This window comes from Polyodon spathula, chromosome 1, assembly GCF_017654505.1.
Source record: "Polyodon spathula isolate WHYD16114869_AA chromosome 1, ASM1765450v1, whole genome shotgun sequence".
In the NCBI taxonomy this organism is placed as follows: Eukaryota; Metazoa; Chordata; class Actinopteri; order Acipenseriformes; family Polyodontidae; genus Polyodon; species Polyodon spathula.
The window spans coordinates 30631504-30650605 of NC_054534.1; the positions used below are offsets into that span (position 1 = coordinate 30631504).

At 39.1% G+C, this 19102-nt stretch overlaps 2 protein-coding genes across 4 annotated transcripts in view; both read left to right on the forward strand.

The window, feature by feature from the left end:
• Positions 1–5860: 5860 nt before the first annotated feature.
• Positions 5861–14899, forward strand: LOC121317144 (zinc finger protein 131-like). 3 transcript variants are annotated; one of them, XM_041252785.1, is made up of 7 exons: positions 5861–5963; positions 7209–7347; positions 8109–8210; positions 8866–9010; positions 9145–9848; positions 11268–11398; positions 12165–14899. In XM_041252785.1, the coding sequence occupies exons 2-7, from the start codon at positions 7224–7226 to the stop codon at positions 12732–12734; spliced, it is 1776 nt and encodes a 591-aa protein (XP_041108719.1). In that variant the 5' UTR covers positions 5861–5963; positions 7209–7223; the 3' UTR covers positions 12735–14899. The 3 variants fall into 3 exon arrangements, with proteins under 3 accessions (XP_041108719.1, XP_041108727.1, XP_041108736.1); XM_041252793.1 differs by lacking the exon at positions 8109–8210; XM_041252802.1 differs by lacking the exons at positions 5861–5963; positions 7209–7347; positions 8109–8210 and adding an exon at positions 8224–8675.
• Positions 14900–17247: 2348 nt separating this feature from the next.
• Positions 17248–19102, forward strand: part of LOC121317161 (serine/threonine-protein kinase NIM1-like) — a 30699-nt gene continuing 28844 nt past the window's right edge. The window contains exon 1 of the mRNA XM_041252814.1: positions 17248–17430. The gene's annotated coding sequence lies outside the window, so the exon portion shown is untranslated. The remainder of the gene's footprint in view (positions 17431–19102) is intronic.

Here is a 19102-nt window from a genome sequence, read left to right on the forward strand (position 1 = left end):
CTTTTTTACACAGAGAATTGTGAGGGTCTGGAATCAACTCCCCAGTAATGTTGTTGAAGCTGACACCCTGGGATCCTTCAAGAAGCTGATTGATGAGATTTTGGGATCAATAAGCTACTAACAACCAAACGAGCAAGATGGGCCGAATGGCCTCCTCTCGTTTGTAAACTTTCTTATGTTCTTAAAAAAGCTTTGAAACCTACTTTATAAAGGTATAAGTGTAAAAAGCTGTCAAGATGTTAACAATGAAAATAAATTACAGATACGCTATATAAACAGTTGTAGCAGCACATGGGGATGTGTAACGCTATCTTATTTTGGGGACCAGGCTACGTACTATTTAAGTCACTGCTTGTGAATGATTGGCAACAATAACGTTAGGTTACCGTAACCCTAGTTCCCTGAAAGAGAAGACGACCACCACTGCATTAGGTATGGGATATTCCTGCCCTTTGGGCAGGTATTGCTGAGCTCTCTATACCAGAGCTGCTGAAAGACCCCTTCCTGGGATGACGCACTCGGTCCTGCCCACCGAGGGAATAGAACCATCACCCAGATGAACCTCTTCCTCTTTTTCCATCGAACCCGTGAGGGTGACCAAAGCAACCTCGCCGGTGGTGGTCGTTTTCTCTTTCAGGGAACCAGGGTTACGGTAAGTCACCTAACGTTCCCTTTCAATTTGAAGATGACCACCACTACATTAGGTATGGGATAATGTATACCAAAGCCATTGTGACGGAGAAGGAATGGCAGCATATGAGGGACGCACAACACTGTCTAGACCAGAGGTTAGGGGTGTGAACTTACACCCTCAAGGACCCTTATGCCTACAGAAGCCAAGGCAGGGTCTACCACATTAAGGCGGTAGAACCTGGAGAAAGTATGCGGCGTAGCCCAACTAGCCGCAGTACAAATATCGGACATCGAGGAACCTTTGAAAAGGGCCCAAGATGTAGCCAACCCTCTAGTTGAGGGTGCGGCTACCCTACCAGGAGAGGGCAAGCTAGCACCATTATACACAGTTGAGACCGTGTCCACAATCCAGTGCGACAGACGCTGCTTAGAGAGGGGTTGTCCTAGGAGTATAAGGGCTCAAAAGGGGCCTTCGTGAGAGCCTCTAGTACAATATTAAGGTTCCACTCGGGGAGAACAGTCCTCCTAGGAGGGCGTAATCGCTGTGCGCCTTTGAAAAAATGGGTAGCCAAAAAATGTGCACCCGGGGACATGGAATCTACAGGGGCGTAGCACACAGAGGTAGCCACTAAATACACCTTCAAAGTGGAAGGTGACCTTTCAACATCAAGCAGTTCTTGTAGAAACTGCAAGATGACTTGCATAGGGCAAGAGATGGGGTCATGGTTTCTAGCCAGACACTAAGCTTGATAAATACTTCCACTTACAGGTATGCAAAGACCTAGTGGAGTCTGCCCTAGCGCTCTGCATCGTACCCACAACCACGTCCGATAGCCCTAGGGCTAGCCAGCGGTCCCTTTCAGGGGCCAAACCCATAGCTGGAAACTGCCCGGTTCTGGGTGCCAAAGAGAGACTTTCACCCGACTGAGGAGACCCAAACAAAGTGGAATCTCCCAGGGCTGGCCATGCAACAACTGGCACAGGGTCGAAAATCATATTCTCCTGGGCCAGTTGGGAGCCACTAGGAGAACTGACGCTTTCTCTAACCCATTTTTTTTTTAGAAAAGCCGGGAGCAGTGGTATAGGTGGGAAAGCGTACAAAATATTTTGGGCCAATTGTGCTTTTGACACCCTCAAGGGTGACCTGCGATCCCTGTTGAAACAGGGAGAGGCAACCCTGGATAGCTGCAACTCTGTTGTCCGACAGGCATGCACACATCATAGTGGTCCAGCCGGATCCCCTAGTACGCGGTGCATTGCACTGGTGTAAGCCGACTCTTTGCATCGTTTATGGTGAGGCCCAGCCTGACCAGATGCTCTGTCACAACCATTGTGTGGGCCAGTGCTCCCTCTCGTGACTGGGAACAGATCAACCAATCATCAAGAAGTTTATTGCTTTGATCCCCTGCAGGCGCAGGGGAGCCAGGATAGCGTCCATGCACTTTGAAAATGTACGTGGAGCTAGGGAGATGCCGAATGGCAGCACAACAAACTTGTACACACTTCCTTAAAAGGAAAAGCATAGATACTTTCTGTGCTCTTGGCGAATGGGAACATGAAAGTATGTGTCCTGTAAGTCCACGGTGGTGAACTAGTCGCCCGGCCGGACAGAATGGAGGATGTGACAGTGCGTCAGCATTCGGAACCTCTTTTAAGTTTAGAATATGTGGCGAAAGCCGACGACTTTATTGGGTACCAGAAAGTACCTCGAGTAGTACCCCTCTCCGTGGGAGATGGGGTCTACAAGACAAATGGCTCACTTCCACAGCAAGGTGGCCACTTCTTTCTGAAGTACCGAGGCTTGTAGAGGGTCTATCATGAAAATATTTGTGACAGCTCAAAAGGGAGGCGGTCCCAAGTGGAATTGAGCGCATAGCCGTTTTGCACGGTGGCGAGCACCCAGGAGTCTGAGGTGCAAGTGCGCCAGTACTGCAGCTGTTGTACGGAAAAGGGGGTCTGAGGCCACCAGCCTTCAGGGGCCCTGCTCGGGCTACTGAGGCTGGTGCTGGGCACTAAGTGCACCACGTACCGTGCAACGCTATTGTGCACTACCACTGAGGCACTGGGCACCGTATGCCTCTTGCACTGAGCACCTGCGCACAGATATATAGATATCACGGGCTACGCATGCTATAGCAGGGAATAAAATACTACTGTTTATTTTATATAAAAAAAAACAAACAAACAAACAAAAAAAAACTACTGAATGTGTTAATTTCATTTATCAGTATTAACGTTATAGAATCACAGCATTATCTACCCTTTATTGCCATTGTAGCGGTAATTAGAGGGAGCATTGAGTGTAGGGGAAGAGAACAGGCTGCCAAGTGGATAAGAGGCAGGTGAGATTGTGTGGCAAAGTGGCTGCTGATAGTGAACAGGTGTACTGCAAGTGCAGTGCTGGTGCAATAATCCAAAGAAACCAACAGACAACAAAGTACAGGTGAAATGGTTTGTTTATTATTTGTTATTATACAAGGGTTATTTTACAAGGGTCTGATGACCAGACAGTAAATAATAACAAGCTTGCAATACACAACCATGTGTATTGCGCAGTATTGAAAAAGGGTTGTAGTCCCATAAATAATATGCACAGTACTTAAACACACACAATTAGACACACACAATCTCCAGTCCAAAGTGAGTGCTCTCAGTGCTTGTGCTGCAGTATAATATGTGCTTTATTCGTGAACCACAGTGATAACAGTGTTAATCGTGACTGAAGTGCAGTGTTGATCCGGTTTGTGCTGACCCTTGGCGACAGCTCCGGATTTGTGTTTAGCCATCTAGTGCTATAATCAGAAAATACAGACTTACTAAACAGACACGGACAAACAAACAAAAATACTCAAAAATATTTCCAATACGCTTTCTCTGCGTCTCTCACAGTCCTTCCAGTTTCTAACCCAAAACCAAGCGAAGGAAAAGATTTGCGTTTCTCTGGTCCCTTTTATGCTATCCCGCATGACCTCTTGGTAAACTATTGCAGCTGTGTCTATTACTTGCAGCTGCTACCTCATTTACCTTCCAGGTCAATACGTTCCTGCAACAGAGTCTCGCTTCCTTTGAGGCTGACTGACTTCCCAAGATCGGAAACGAACTGTCAGGGCAGCCTGTCCAGAGACTTCTCCTTTCACTATTTAGCACCCTCACAGGTCAAGGGAGATTTACAACCAGAACTCACTGTATTTCTGTCACAGGCTGACATAGTGTTTGCTGTTCACAGGAGTCTGCAGGACAAACTGAGACTGTAAAAAACTTGGAGGAATATTACATTTAAAAAAAGAAAAAGAAAAAAAAGGAGACTATTTTGAGATTTTTTATATTTTATTCAGCATTTAAATAATTTAGATCGACCCGACAGCTTCTTATAGAAGCAGGTGGAGTCAGATTGAAAGGTCAAACCAGCAAAGGTTAGCAACAATTCAGAATCTGATTCAGCAAAATAATAAAACTATGCAAATCTCAGTATTAGAGCAACATCCGAACCACTCAATTATTGTGAACTTTGTAAAGAGGTAAGGGAAGGTAATTTAAAAAAAAAAAAAACACATGAAAATGACATTTTTTAAACACTTATGTCCTTAGGAAGGAATGCAGGTACAGTACATGGGGGAAAAAGATGCCCCGAGAAGCTTCTTATTGCATAACATACACTGAAGTTTACAAATTAAATTTCGGGAGGAGGGAAAACCGTCAGCACACCTGCTTTATTAAACAATCAACACATTATCAGCACACTCCACCTATACAATAAACCCAACAAAATAGTCCATAAGGTTTCTTACTAAACCCCCAGTTCAAACTCGCAGCCTTTCTTTGCTCCGCAAGGATTTCCTGTAGACATCCAGGACTGTTCCAAGTTAGAAAACAAACAGTCCTCTACATTGAATCAGAATGAATTATAACCCACAATGTTATCTTCACTCACTGCTTTGCAGGAAGTCAAACTCTCATGGAATAAGGAATGCTATTTTCAACCAGCAATCCTTATAGCAGAGAAAGAGTTCCGCAACTTTTATTTTGTTGAATAAAAGAGCAAACGTGCACCAAGGCATGTCTGTCTTGTAACGTACCCCTGATTGATTGAAAAGGGTTTCATTTATAGACACCTGGTTGTTCATGTGGCTTGGTGAGGAAAACATGGGTCAATGAACCTATTAACAAATGAGATAACTAAGAAATCACCCAGCTGGTTACATTATATTCTACAACAGAACATTTAAACCTGTGTAACAAAACATAGTACAATAGCACTAACTGTTTATCGGTTTGTGTGTGTGTGGAGCTCCACCCAGTGGCAACTGAGGAATTAAAGTACACCTTTATAAACCATGTTCTATCTCTGGACCACAATACTCATTTTTTAAATATACTAACATTTTTGTTTGTTTGTTTTTGTTTTTTTTTAAATGGAAATATATAAAACATATCTTGTTGGAAATGGGCAAAAACTACAACCAGATTTTCAGAAATGTTATTTGAAAACACCACTATATACGCTAATGAGGTTCTTGTAACGACTCTCATGATAGAAATGATAAACCGCTCTGATCCGCTAGAATGCATTGTGTGTGTGTGTTTCTTAAATACAAGTGAAAGTTTGCGATCATTTATTTGTAGTGTTTACTACTTTCTACTAGTTTAAGTGATCTGCATTGTACTTATAAATCATTATTAAAGAGACCTTGTTGACTGTTTAGTTTGTTTACGCAAACATTATGGATGAGAAACCGAGGTCGTGCTAGTACTTGTGGACAGTGACCAGCCCATTACAAAATGATCAGGGCATTAAAAAAGAAGGGTAATCAGCACACCGGAGCTGTTCTGTGACAGGACGCGGGTATTTAACCAGTTACTTCTGAGGATTAACTAACAATTAATCTTTTCAATTATTAACATTTTCATTAAAGTCACATTTTAACAAGTAAACAACTGTAGTTTTGGAATTGAGGAACCTGGCGCTTTTAAATATAAATGTAACAATATACTGATTTCCATAAATAAAAAAAAACAAATATAAATAAATAAATAAAATAATTACATATGTCTTTGGCATTGTAATCAGCGAAGTATGTTTCGTAGCTATTCTTCTCTGGCTGGAAGGATGATGCTGATGAGTTTGTACCAATCCCAGTTTAAGAAATTTCCGCGTTACGGTTGCCCAGCAACGTGACCAATCAGCGCCCGCGCCCTCTCGTAGCGAGGGGTCTGCTGGGAAGCCGAGGCAGATCGGCAGCGACCGCCCTTTTTCTCTTGATCGGGGGAGGTTTGGCAGAGAGAGAGCATCGCCGGCAGAAACTGCTACGAGCGGCGGAACGCAACAAGAGGTGGGTTTACCTATTGGTTAGTTAAAATAACCTGGACTCAACCGTTTTTATTTAAGATCTACCTGTTAAAAAAGCGAATTTTAATGCGCGATTTGATGACGTAATGGCGGCGATCAAACAACAAGCAGCGAGAGTAGCGGCGGCCTAAAAAGATATTGTAGTTCTTTTACATTACATATTTTGCTGAATAGATTTAAAGTAAAGAGTTGTCATTAAATCTGCACCAGTGTTGTTAAGGGAAACGTGCAGTGTTTGGTATTTTTTATTTTGCTTAATATAGTCACGTTTTTGAAGTTTACTTTTGAATAGGCCTTCCGCTCCGGGTACTTATTAAAGATGTGCTATTGGAGACCACCCATCTGCGCCCTGATTGGTCAATTTCTTCTTAGTGAACGCTTTGTCTTCTATTATTGGCGAGTTGTCGTCACCAGGCTCGGCCCCGCTGGTTGTCCTCATTGGTCTGGTTTTCTCTTGATTGATGGTGTTTCTTGACATTCGCTTGCAACGATTGGATGAATGTGAAAGTTGTCAGGCATTCCATCTGTGTGTTGGTTTCTTTAGAATTGGCATTTTAACAATTATAATAAATATTCAGTAATTGGAGTCCTCGATTCACAAATCTGTATTGAGCAATTTGCAATCGGTTTCACGCATTAGTACTATCTCACACGAACCGGACCACCTGCCGTTGTAAAATAATCAATCATATTACAAGACGTTAATGAACCATTTCTTTCCTATCTATATATTCTATTGTGCATACATGACGCAATGACGTGACAGCGGTTGAGCAGGCTGCGAGTTGCTTCCTCTTGTGAAACAAGTGAATAATTTGATTCGAAATATATTAAAATGAAAGCATTAGAATACCTTAACTTTAAGTTACACATTTTACAGAACCTAAACACTTTAGGTCATGCCAGGCTGTAGCAGCGGCGTTTGTAGACTCGTTTTATAGGCATGACATTCAAGCTTGCTCAGATTAATGTGTTAAACTTAGAAACTAGTATTTATTGGGATTGGGTTCAGTATGTGTTGGTCAAACTAGAATATTAACCAGAGTGCACTGCACCTTTGACATAAACTGTTTAAGTGGCTTAGTTCTGATCATCATGATAATCCTGATCATCGTGGTTACCGGATTTGAATGATTATTAAAGAAACAGATATTGGTATGTATTTGTTTCATGACTCTGTGTAACGTCAGAAATGACATTGTATGTTTTTTGTTTGTTTTTTTTCCAGGAGGAGTAGCCAGTCATGTCTGCAGAAGTGATAGTGGGCTGTGGAAATGAGTTTCCAGCCCATTACAAGGTGATGCTGGACAGACTGAATGAACAGCGGCAACTGGATCAGTTTACAGACATCACACTGATTGTGGATGGTACGTAATCAGAATACATGATAACAATATTATCTTCATTTCGCCACCCAAAAATCACTCTTTTGCAGCACTCCAGATAAGGTTTTGGTCATTGAGCAATTTACACTCCTATTTTGACACTACATGAGTAAAATGTATTTTGAGTGAGCAAAATGAAACATTACCTTGAAGTTATGAGTTCTTTTAGTAAATACTGTACATGCAAACTCAAGCATTGCTGTGCATATTCTTTATGCATTACATTTAAATGACATGTGTAATTCCTGTTTGTTCATTGGTAACACCCAGTACACAGTTTATCTGGAGATCTGCTCTTTTGTTTGTTTACATTCAGGATTTTAGATGCCTGTTAAAATTAATTATGTATTGTACCACCTTTTGTCATTTATGCATTAACTTAATTATTATTATCATTAATTTATTTGAGAGTTTAAAAATAAATAAATACCATATATCCTTATTGATTCCAGGCAGATGGAGCAAGTGCATTATACATGTTTGCAGTACCTAACAAATCTGACTAGATGTCACTCTTGCAAAAGCCATATTTAATTCTTCATTCACAATTTCCATAAATATCTAATTATTTCTGCAAGAGAAAATTAGTGGCAACATTTAATAAATATATATATTTCTATTTGAAGCTTGTATTTGTTTCCTTGCATACAACCGTGATGCTGCATTTATGCTGTTAAACCTTGTCTATGGTTAGATACTGTGTGATGGTACATTCATCCTCCTATCGACGTTCCCATCAACAGGTCACCAGTTCAGGGCTCATAAGGCGGTTCTTGCTGCTTGCAGTCAGTTTTTCTATAAATTCTTCCAGGATTTCAAATTAGAGCCTTTGGTGGAGATTGAAGGTAGGTGTTTATTAAAATGTGTGGTTTTATGAGCCTGTAAACAAGATGACATTGTTAGTTACCATATTCTGAACAGAATTTCCAGCCTTAAAATATTTCACACACTAAACAGTTAGATAGACAAGGATGATTAAATCAGGTACATTGTCATATTCAGTATCATTTTCAGGAAAAGTCTTTTGCTTTTAGTTTTCACTTATTAGACTGGGACATAATGAAGGTGTCTATACATATGTCACAAAGTTTGTTTAGCACAATGTTTAGTATTCATATGTGATTCTGTGTGTGACAGGATGGCATCACAACCTAATCTGTTACTGGCAGGAATTAGAGATTCGGAGACAAAACACAGGAACAAACAAACTGTGGGACAAGGACACGAAATAAAGATTCAAAGAAAACAAGCAAACGTAGGCTGAGCAATCACCTTCATTACCATTCATCAAAATGCACTTCACAACACAGGTCAAAACCACTCCCCAAACGTGTGTGTGTGTGTGTGTATGTATATATATATATATATATATATATATATATATATATATATATATATAATATATATATATATATTATAATATATTTAAATATAAATAATTTTTATATTTAAAAAAACTAACAGAAAAGTCACTGTTTGTATTTTGCTGTACTCTTGCAGGGGTCAGTAATTTGGCCTTCCGTCATTTGATTGAATTCACCTACACAGCCAAGCTTGCAGTAAGTGGAAATGAAGAAGTCAGTGATGTTTGGAAAGCAGCAGAATACCTACAGATGCAAGAGGCAATCAAAGCTCTCAACAGCAGGTACTGTTAAAAGTGTGTGAGAAAGTTAGTAATTCCTAGAAATATTCTATCTGTCTATCTATTCTGTAGTAAAAACTTTTTTTTTTTTTTTTAAAAATCCAGGTATTGATTAGCTCCTTTTTTTCCCCCTTAAGGACCAGGAGCAGTTCACCTGAGGCCTCGAAGCAAAGTCTGACGGAGAAGCACAAAGCCAAAAAGAGGAAGATAGCGGAGACCTCAAACGTGATCACAGAGACGCTGCCCTCAGTGGAGACAGAGCCAGTGGAGATAGAGGTGGAGATTGCTGGTGGGACAATAGAGGTGGTGGAGGATGAGGGCATTGAGGTGGTGGAGGAGGTGGCAGTACAGCCAGACAAAGATGCCAGCTCCCAGGACACCTCGGACGATTCTGCCCTGGTTCTGCTGGCTGACATCACCAGCAAGTACCAACAGGGGGAGTCGACCCTGCATGTGATGAAGAAGGACGATGAAGCGAGCTGCACCACTGATCTGGAGGCGGCTGCCACTGCCAAAACTCTGGAGGGCATCGAAGTGGTGGAGGTGCAGATCTCCCACCTTAACAACCTGTTCCGCTGCGAGAAGTGTGACCGCTCCTTCAAGCTCTTCTACCACTTCAAGCAGCACATGAAGGTGCACTCGGACAAGGCCTTTGTTTGCCCTAACTGCAACAAGACGTACACGCGGGAGAGCGCCTTGAAGCACCACCTGGCTTGCCACCACTTTGAGGTGGAGGAATCGCGCCGCCAGCGGCCTCAGAAGAAAGTGCATGTATGCGGATACTGCGAGAAGCAGTTTGACCACTTTGGCCATTTCAAAGAACACCTCCGGAAGCACACAGGTGGGCACTTGAGGCTGTTTTGCAGGATGGTGTAACACTCCAATGGCATCTTTATTATTACATGAGTAAGACTAATGCAGCCTCTTGTGTGACTTCCAAAGGTTAAATAGAGAAATTAAGTGAAACCAGTACTAGGATACACTCACACTTAAAACAGTAGCGTGTTCTCGGTGGCCATTACACTGTAAACTCTGATAAGTCAGGTTTACTAAAGTGAACTCATTGCCTTAATATAATTAAGTTTAGCTACTCATTTAGTTTTTGTTATGACAACTTTCTCTGGGGCTGAATGAACTCATAACATGTATTCATGTAACTTAATCCATTTGAGTTAGATTTCCTTTTTAATAGTCAAGTTAGTTTCAACATTTTTATTTTATTTAAACAATAAAAAAGTTAGCTGAAGCAACAGACTATGCAATCAACAAGCTATTTTATTAGTTGCCAGTGCAGCACTTCTGCTTATGCACTGATGGCAGCATTTACAAGTTCTGGCACCAGGCAGATGCAAGGCTGTAAACAGGGAGAAGGGAGGGAGGTCACATCCACAGACTGACCACCGAATGGGGATGGCCACACACAACACAAGGAGAACAAACGTAGGGGAGCAAGCGGGGGCAGAAGAGACAAGCATACGCAACGCACTTGTGTAACCACACATACACAAAACAACAACACAATAAACAAACAATTCCAAAAATAAACTGTACATGTCCCGCAAGATCTGATGGGAATCTTGTCCCCTGATTCTACTTAAACCATTTATGTTTGAACAACTAAAGTAAATTGGAACGTTAAATAACTTAAAATTAATGATTGTTATGAATACAATTTGAATTAAGTTAATGTAATTTGATTTAATTTCTTTATAATGCCTTTGGGGTTTACAGCGTACATTTAAGAAAAAAAAATCTTAATAGAAATGTTAAAGGTTTGTCTTGTTAACTAACATGATTTAGCTGCGCCTTGGATTTCATGGTGTACAGATTTACCTAACCGGTTGTAACATTTTCTTTGTTTCCAGCCCATTTCTAATTGAGCCTCAATGATGATATCAAGATTATCTGGATTTGCATGATCAGCTTCAGTGCAACTGTGGCTTAAACCAAAATAATGAGTTTTGACAGCCAAAAAATTAGCCACCAGTTACATTCCAGCAGTTGCAGCCTAGAAAGTAGTTTCAAGTAATTTTTTAAAAAGGATTTCTAAGGAGTATACATCCTTGAGATATTCTTTTTTGGCTGAAGGTTCAGATTCCTTGCCATTACACTGGCACCTACACCTGTTTGAGCCAGTGTGTAAGCTGTAAATAGCACTGCTTCATAGAGGTGCAGTTGGTGTATGATCTGTATGTATCTTTGTGATGACCTGGTTATGTCCTATTGCTATGACTGAGTATTCCACTTTTTTTTTTTCTAGGTGAGAAGCCTTTTGAGTGTCCAGACTGCCATGAGCGCTTTGCAAGGAACAGCACACTGAAATGCCACATTGCAGCGTGCCAAAATGGTGTTGGTGCGAAAAAGGGAAGAAAGAAGCTTTATGAATGCCAGGTATTTATTAAATAGTGCAATGTATATGAATGCATACACACACACGTAAGCGGTCAGATTTATGGTGTCATCAGCCTTGAAACGGAATGATAGGATATTTGTTTCCTCTTTTTTATCCCAGTCAGTCCCTGTACTTAATAAATATCTTAGTATCCATACATAGCTAATCACCTCCTATGTAAACATATGCAAAGGATTTTATATGATCAAACCATCTTACAAATCCAGTGGTACTCCAAAATTGTACTTATTTTTTAGGAATGCAGAACGACTCAGGGTGGGACTTTTATTGCCCAGTTTTTCCTCACTCTGACCCCTTCCTCTCTAAATGTTTCTGAATACATAGGTCATCATCTTGTCTTTAAATATACGTTAAAGGGTTTATGAACGACCCATTCCAAATGTAGTGGTGCTGCCAGATGAGACACTTGTTCTACATTTTACCTCAAAATAAATGTTTCAAAATGGTGATACAATATTGATAATTGATAATATTTTGTACCAGTTTTGCCAGTCACCATACTCATTAAATACATGGACCCTTTTGCACTTACTGTGTCTGTCTGTCTCACTGAACACAATAGCACTCTTGAATTTTTACAAATGTTCACCATGATGTGTTACTGCATTCTAGCAGTTACTATCATATAATCCGGCATACTGAAACTACAGAAACAAGCATCTTAAATATGACTTATCCTGAATGGCTGTCATTCATCTTCCTCCATGACCATTTTATAATTCCCTCCCACTTTGCCTATTGCAGGTGTGCAGCATGGTGTTCAACAGCTGGGACCAGTTTAAGGACCATCTGGTGATCCATACAGGAGATAAACCCAATCATTGCACTATGTGTGACATTTGGTTCACCCAAGCTGGAGACATGCGTAAGCATCTCCGGGAATTCCACGCCATTCATGAAAGAGTGGTGACTGAGGTGGTGGTCCCGGAGCAGGAAGATGTGGAGGATGTGCATGTGGAGCATGTGATGGTGGAGCAGGTGCAGATTGAATCACCGGAGGTTCTGGAGACCATCCAAGTGCAGGTGGAGTCAGTGGAAGGAGAGGAGGGGAAGGAGGAAAATGTTCACATGGACCAAGTCCAGGTGGAGGAAGAGAAAACAGCTGAGATCAAGGTGCATCAACCACAGGATGAGCAACAATCCTCCGAAACACTGATAAAAGAACACATAGAAATCCAGGTGGAGCACGTCCAAAGCAATGCAGTACAGCACTACCTGGAAACAACTGTGCAGGATAGCGAGGTCCCAGTGGAACAGGTTGAAATACAGGTGGAGGAAGCAGAGGTTGGGGAAGTGCAAGTAGAAGATGTGTAAACTGAGGACTAAGAACTGCATAATTGTCTGACTATTTATCCTGTGAGGTGCTCGCCAGGCTTTGCTGGTCCAACCAATACAAACGGCCAATATTTGAACTCCAGTGGCTTTCAATAGAATAATTTATACCAGAAAACAAAAAAAAAAAACTTGAAAGAAATGCTGGAAAATGTACAGGAATTCTAGGATCAGTAATAAATCTGACACGGAAGTGTTTACTTTTTACTTCGTTTATGATGAATTTGTTGCTATTATATATATGACATTGGATGAAAAGTAATCTTTTAGTTGCTTAACACTGCAGCTGATTTTCCATTATGATTTAGAGAACAGTACATATTCTATCTTACTTGGGGAAAGTAGAGTTTATTAAATGTGTGTTTGTGGCTGAAATGCAGTGTACTGGTCCTGCTTGCCTGTTGGTGGAAAGGACATTTACTACTTCATTACATGAACCCCACTATTTAGCAAGGATATAAATATAACTCTTCAATCTGTGCTTAAATATTCTTGGAACAGGTTGGTTAAAGTCATATGACCCATTTACAGATATGCCAGCGTAAAGCTATGCACCAGAGAACAATCATTTTAAGTATATAACTACAGTAGTTCTTCAGGAAAATGAAACTGATTGGAATTTTGTGTCACCTTATAATTGCTCTATTGAACATACCTTTTCTCTGGCAATTGTGAACCTGCCAGGTTTAGGGTACTGTCGTTTTACTTTATAAAACACATTCTTACATTTCCTGCTGGATTTTCGTATGTCCCTTTTTAATATCAAAAATCTATTTATCTATGTTGTTGTGTTTTTTTTTTCCAGTGGATAGTGCCACCAGGTTTTCAGTTTATTTGTCTTCTACTGGCTCATTGAAAAGCTTGGCCAATAAATCTCCATTCACTAATTTGTCAAAGGATTCCATTAAGCTTTGTAAAAGGAAACAAAAAAAAAATTCAATACTATTGTGTGGATCAGATCTCTTTACCTTATGCCTTCCTTTGGATGAAAACCAATTGTATCTTCTGTCAAAATACAGACTCATTTTGTTTATATCATGAGATACATATTTTAAGTATGTAAGAATGCAGTTTATAGATGTCATCATGGTATTTTTGCATATTGCAGTATAGTAGAACTTTAAAACTTTAAAATTAAATAAAAAGCAGAAAACTTCATATTATATTTAGAAAAAAAAAGTTGTAGATGTGCTATAGGTGTGGGGAGGAGGACATAATCCTAGTATATACAGTGCTATTAATGGCATGAACCACAGAGTTTACACATTCTGCACACTTGTACATCAATCTGGAATAAGGGTTAGAGCATTGCAGATACTCAAAATTTTTGGGGGGCTTTAGTTTGTTGATATTTCCAGCGGTAAACCTCAGCTACCGCAGATTGGCTCCAGCCATGCCTTGCATACATCATGATCAGCAACAACCTCTAATCTAATGGTCATTTAAACAGCTTAATTCCCATACACAACACAAACTGTTTTCCTACAAGTAGTATTATTCCTGACTTCTGAATAACATTGTATTACTTTGAGAATGTTTCATATCATCAGTTATGTAATGACCCAGCTGAATGCCCTGGCCTTGTATTGATACATTGTTGCAAATATTTGTACCCCAAGCTCTTTCTGTATTACCTGAGGTAACAATCTCTTAATTTACCATGCGTGCTTGTTGTCAAAAGAGAAATAATAAGACACTGTTGTCAAAGATGGAACTCTTAAAAATTCGGTATGTATTTTATCTGTGTGTAGTGACAAGCGAATGGTAATTATTTATTCAAAATTCTTACCAAAATGCAATGTTCACTGTTTCCCTTAAATTACCAAAATTATGTTTCCCAGCCAAGCAACTTACATCTCTTATAAATGTTATGTTGTAATTAATATTTAAAGAATGGTAATGGACTGCATTGCCAAAGTTTATACATAAGTTTGTGATATTATTAGGTAAGCAACTAGGTATTATTTTTTTGAATAGTTCACTAGAATTCCTTTCCATTGTAGGTTTTATGAAAAACAAACCCAGGGCTGAACTTAAATTTGTGCATACAGATGATATCCTACTTATTCTTCATTCTGAGAAATACAGATTTGCCAAAAAGCAGATGATAACCTCGGTGTCAACCTTTCTCAAAGGTCAATAGCTGACGAGTCTCCACTACTTGGACTAAAACACACTGTGAAAATAACTGCAAAAATCTGCTTTCTGGTTTGTATTGAAAAAGCAGTTGCAACACAATTGAACTTTAGGAGATACAAAGCATTGTTTCTGTTTTGTTAGAAACATGTTATTTACTGATACTGACTTCCACGGCTTAGCTTATTGTTTTATATTAAAAAATGTTGGTGGATATCTGTGTGTTGATAATAACTAAATGCTTGTCTGTATGGGTAATGGCTTCAGGTATGTGACTAACCTTCATCATACAGACCTGTACATGTACAGACTATACAAAAATGAATGTCTAGAAAATGTACCATGAATTTCCAGTAAATATATTGCAAATAAACAAGTACTGTACCTGTGCATGTCCAAACAAACGTTCAGTTCTGCAGTGACAGGAATTTATAAGGAAGTGGCTGTCAGCAGTGAGTTGTCTGTTATTTTTTAAAGTGCACTGTTCTGTAATACAGCTCCTTTTCAACATTGGTAACATATTAAAGTACATATATAAGAGAAGTAGTGCTGAATCATGGGTGTACAGTTTGGTTTGTAAATAGTTAAATCAATGTGTACATTAGAACTTTTACTAGTACATTAGTTTGCTTCTTGAATTCTGATTAAGTAATAAAGAGCAAAATGCATCACAAAATGGTCTTTTCCTACACCTTGGTTACACTTAAATATTACATTTGCTCAGATTTATGCAGAGAAAAGGATTGAATCGTGTAGGTAATCCAAAATCACTGCTAATCAGTATAAAAAAGCAGCCCTTAATTTGAAAGGAGTTACCTTTTCAGACTGTTGAATGATTAATCACAGTATCATACACACCAGCTATCTACAATGTTTTCTTAGAGCGATCCTTCAGATCAGCTGGCAGGTGTTGTTTTTTCATTAAGTTGCACACAAATGACCTGTTCAGTACAGTATATAAGAAGACGTGTATGTCAAACTTTTGCCTCAAGTTGCACTAAAAATAGCATTGCAGCTTTTTAAACCATATTATTTTAAACCTAATGAATGGTAGGGTATATTTAAACTGTGATATGTTTAGTATAGCAAGCAGTATTTACAGTCAATGTCTGGAGGTTTATAAGCACAAATGACTTGGCAACTACACACCTGTAACTTATGCCAAGGGCTGGAGAGGTGATATTTTCAATATTCTAACTTTTTTAACAGACAACACAGAACTGGGCTTGTTGCCGGTAATATATTTCATTGTTGTAAAAATAATTGTAAAAAAACAGTCGTGTCATTAAAACTATAAAGACTGCTGTGAAAGAAGTATGTTAAAACATTCTTAATGAAAGGAAACAGCATGTACATGAATTGAGCTTTGATGAAATGCTTTACAAGTCACGCATGTTACTACTAACATGCAATAGCATAAGGTTTGACGATCCCCGGCCTAGAATCTAGACAAAGAACGTTACTGGTATGAACAAAAGGTAGTTTGAGCTGGAAAGAAAATGATTGGATTACATTTGCAGACTCCTTGTTTTGCATGTTTCAACTGCGTATTCGGTTTTGCAACACAAGACCAGGCTTGCACTTTGATTTAAAAGAATGAATTGCCCAATACCGATCCAATTTCAGAACAGCGATCCAATTTCAGAAAGACATACGTAGGGAACTTGAAACCACTTATTTAAAAAGTGACAGTCATTTAAAAAAATGTCAATTCAAAATTCTTATATGCTGCAAAAACAAAACAAAATGTAAGTTAAAAATATCCAACATAGTGCAACATACAATCGGCCTTTTTACATTATGACAGTGAGTGCTGCCAATGTTAAACGGCGTATTCAACGTGTAGAAGCGCCCGTGTGGGTTCCTTGCGGTTTAATACAGTACCTTGGAAAGCTCCTACAACATAGCGGTGAACAAGTGAAAAACAGTATGGATCACACTCTGGTAATAATGGCATTATCTCGGTATGCTGCGTCAGTTTAATTTAAATAAAAAACATACTAAGACCCGTTCAATTACATGCACAGTTAATACACTAAAACTAATTCTGGCTAATACTAGGCAAAGAGCAACAGTCATAATATTTTTAAACGAAGAATATTATGTAGTATAATATTGATTTATAGATTCCTTGTTATTACTATTTCTGATGCCCACCGTTGTGCAGCAAGCTCACCCACTTCTATTTAGGCTGCTATAGAAACCGTTTTTTTTGTTTTTTTTTCTTTAATCTGTCTACATCCCAAACCAGCTGCCAGTCTAATTCTCCGATCTGGTTGGTTAAATGTAAGCAGAAGTCCTGCCCCGTTCATTGTGTGATTAGTCAGTTTGGTTGCCATTGGTGAGCGAGGATGACAGGAGGTTTGGTTACGAACAGCAAGAGAATTTTTTACGACTATGGATGTGGGTATGTAATCAAATTGACAAAATGATGAAGAGGTGAAGGCAGTCGAATGCGCCCTCGCGGAGAAGTGTTTGCTGGAGCAATTGATTTAAATCGACGTCACCAAATTGGATTTCACATACATTCAAGTACAAAAAGGTAAGGGATGAGGTTTTGTCTATGTGTGTGTGTGTGTGTTTTAGTTCCATACTTAAGTTTATTTGGATTAAAAAAAATCATGAAGGTAGTCATATTGACAAATATATTGGCTTACGGTTCTTGGTGTTTTTTCCCCTCTTAAGTGTATCCGTTTAGAATAGATCATTCGAGCAAGAAGGACATTAATGCTTACGACTTAATTTGCAGAGCACCATCATCTCTTTGTGTTTTGGGGAGAACATGATGCCTCCAGTTTGCTTTTTAAGACATGCAAGTGTATAGAACCCTCAAGTGTACCCTGTTACCTGTGCTTGCAGGAATCCTACCAGCTGCACAAATTAAAGTTTAGCTAAAGACATATTTTAACAAGTATGCTAGTAATACACACACACACACACACACACACACACACACACACACACACACACACATATATACAAGGGTTCCCACCTCTGATTTACAAAAAACCGGGACACCAGAGTCACTTGGAACAAAACATAAATAAACAAACAAACAAATAAATAAATAAAATCATATTCTTTAATGACATAATGTCCTGTGAAGTCTTACAAATTTCCCAGTACAGCTGCCTCAAAAAGAGAACAATCCAAGCAAAACCAGAACAGGTGGCAACCCTAGCACACACACACTGCTGTGCAAAAGTTTTAGATATTTGCATTTTTCTACTCTGATGCATTATGAGCATCAACAATTTACTCAAAGCCTCCACTACTGTATTTTACTATTATAACAACCTTGGTTTGCATAAAGGATAGTCCAAAGCAGCTTTAACCATTGTTGCATAGTCCAATTTTTGTGTTCTTGTGCATATTTTAGTCTTTTAGTCTTGTTCCCCTTTCTTAACAGAGGTATTCTTACTGCAACACATCCTTTAAGTCTTGATTTCAAGAGAGACCTTCGTACTGTTGATTTGATGGACAATGACACCTGTGCCTTCTGCCAGTTCTGTTGTCAATTCAATGCTTGTCTTCTTTCTATTCCTTAAGGATATTATCTTCAAGTATCGCTCATCCTTGTTAGACAGCTTTTTGGGTCTTCCAGTCCTGGGTTTGTCAATTAAAGATGATGTTTCTCTGTACTTGTTGATTATGCTTCAGATACCACACCTTGAAAATCAAGTGATGCAAGCTATTTCACTCAATATTTTTCCTTCTTTATGCAAGTCAAGGTTGTTATAATAGTAGAAAACACTAACGGAGGCTTTGAGTAAATTGTTGATGCTCATAATGCATCAGAGTAGAAAAATGCAACATGTCTAAGACTTTTGCACAGCAGTGTGTATTTGTGTGTGTGTGTGTATGTATATATATATATATATATATATATATATATATATATATATATATATATATATATATATATATATATATATATATAATGTAAGTTAACACTGGCAGCACGCATTGGTCACAGACTTTCCACTTGAGACGTAAGGGTAGTTTCCCTTTCAGAACCATGTTTAATCTTCCAAAGGCACTCCAGCCCATTTTTGCTCTTCTGTTCACACATTTGGTTCTCCATTGCCAAAACTAACTGTCACAAGTATACGTAGTTATTGTTATCTGCTAACTTACGGATGCGAAACCTGGACCCTCAGTGCAAAAATGACTAAAAAATTACAACAACAAGAAGAGACAGGAAAAGGAAGGAA

Bases quoted from the DNA above. Each gene is read 5' to 3' on its own strand.
- LOC121317144 (XM_041252785.1), top strand. From the start codon at position 7,224: ATGTCTGCAGAAGTGATAGTGGGCTGTGGAAATGAGTTTCCAGCCCAT. The intron at 9,849-11,267 runs GTGGGCACTTGA...TTTTTTTTCTAG, and splicing joins ACACCTCCGGAAGCACACAG to GTGAGAAGCCTTTTGAGTGT. The intron at 11,399-12,164 runs GTATTTATTAAA...TGCCTATTGCAG, and splicing joins AGAAGCTTTATGAATGCCAG to GTGTGCAGCATGGTGTTCAA.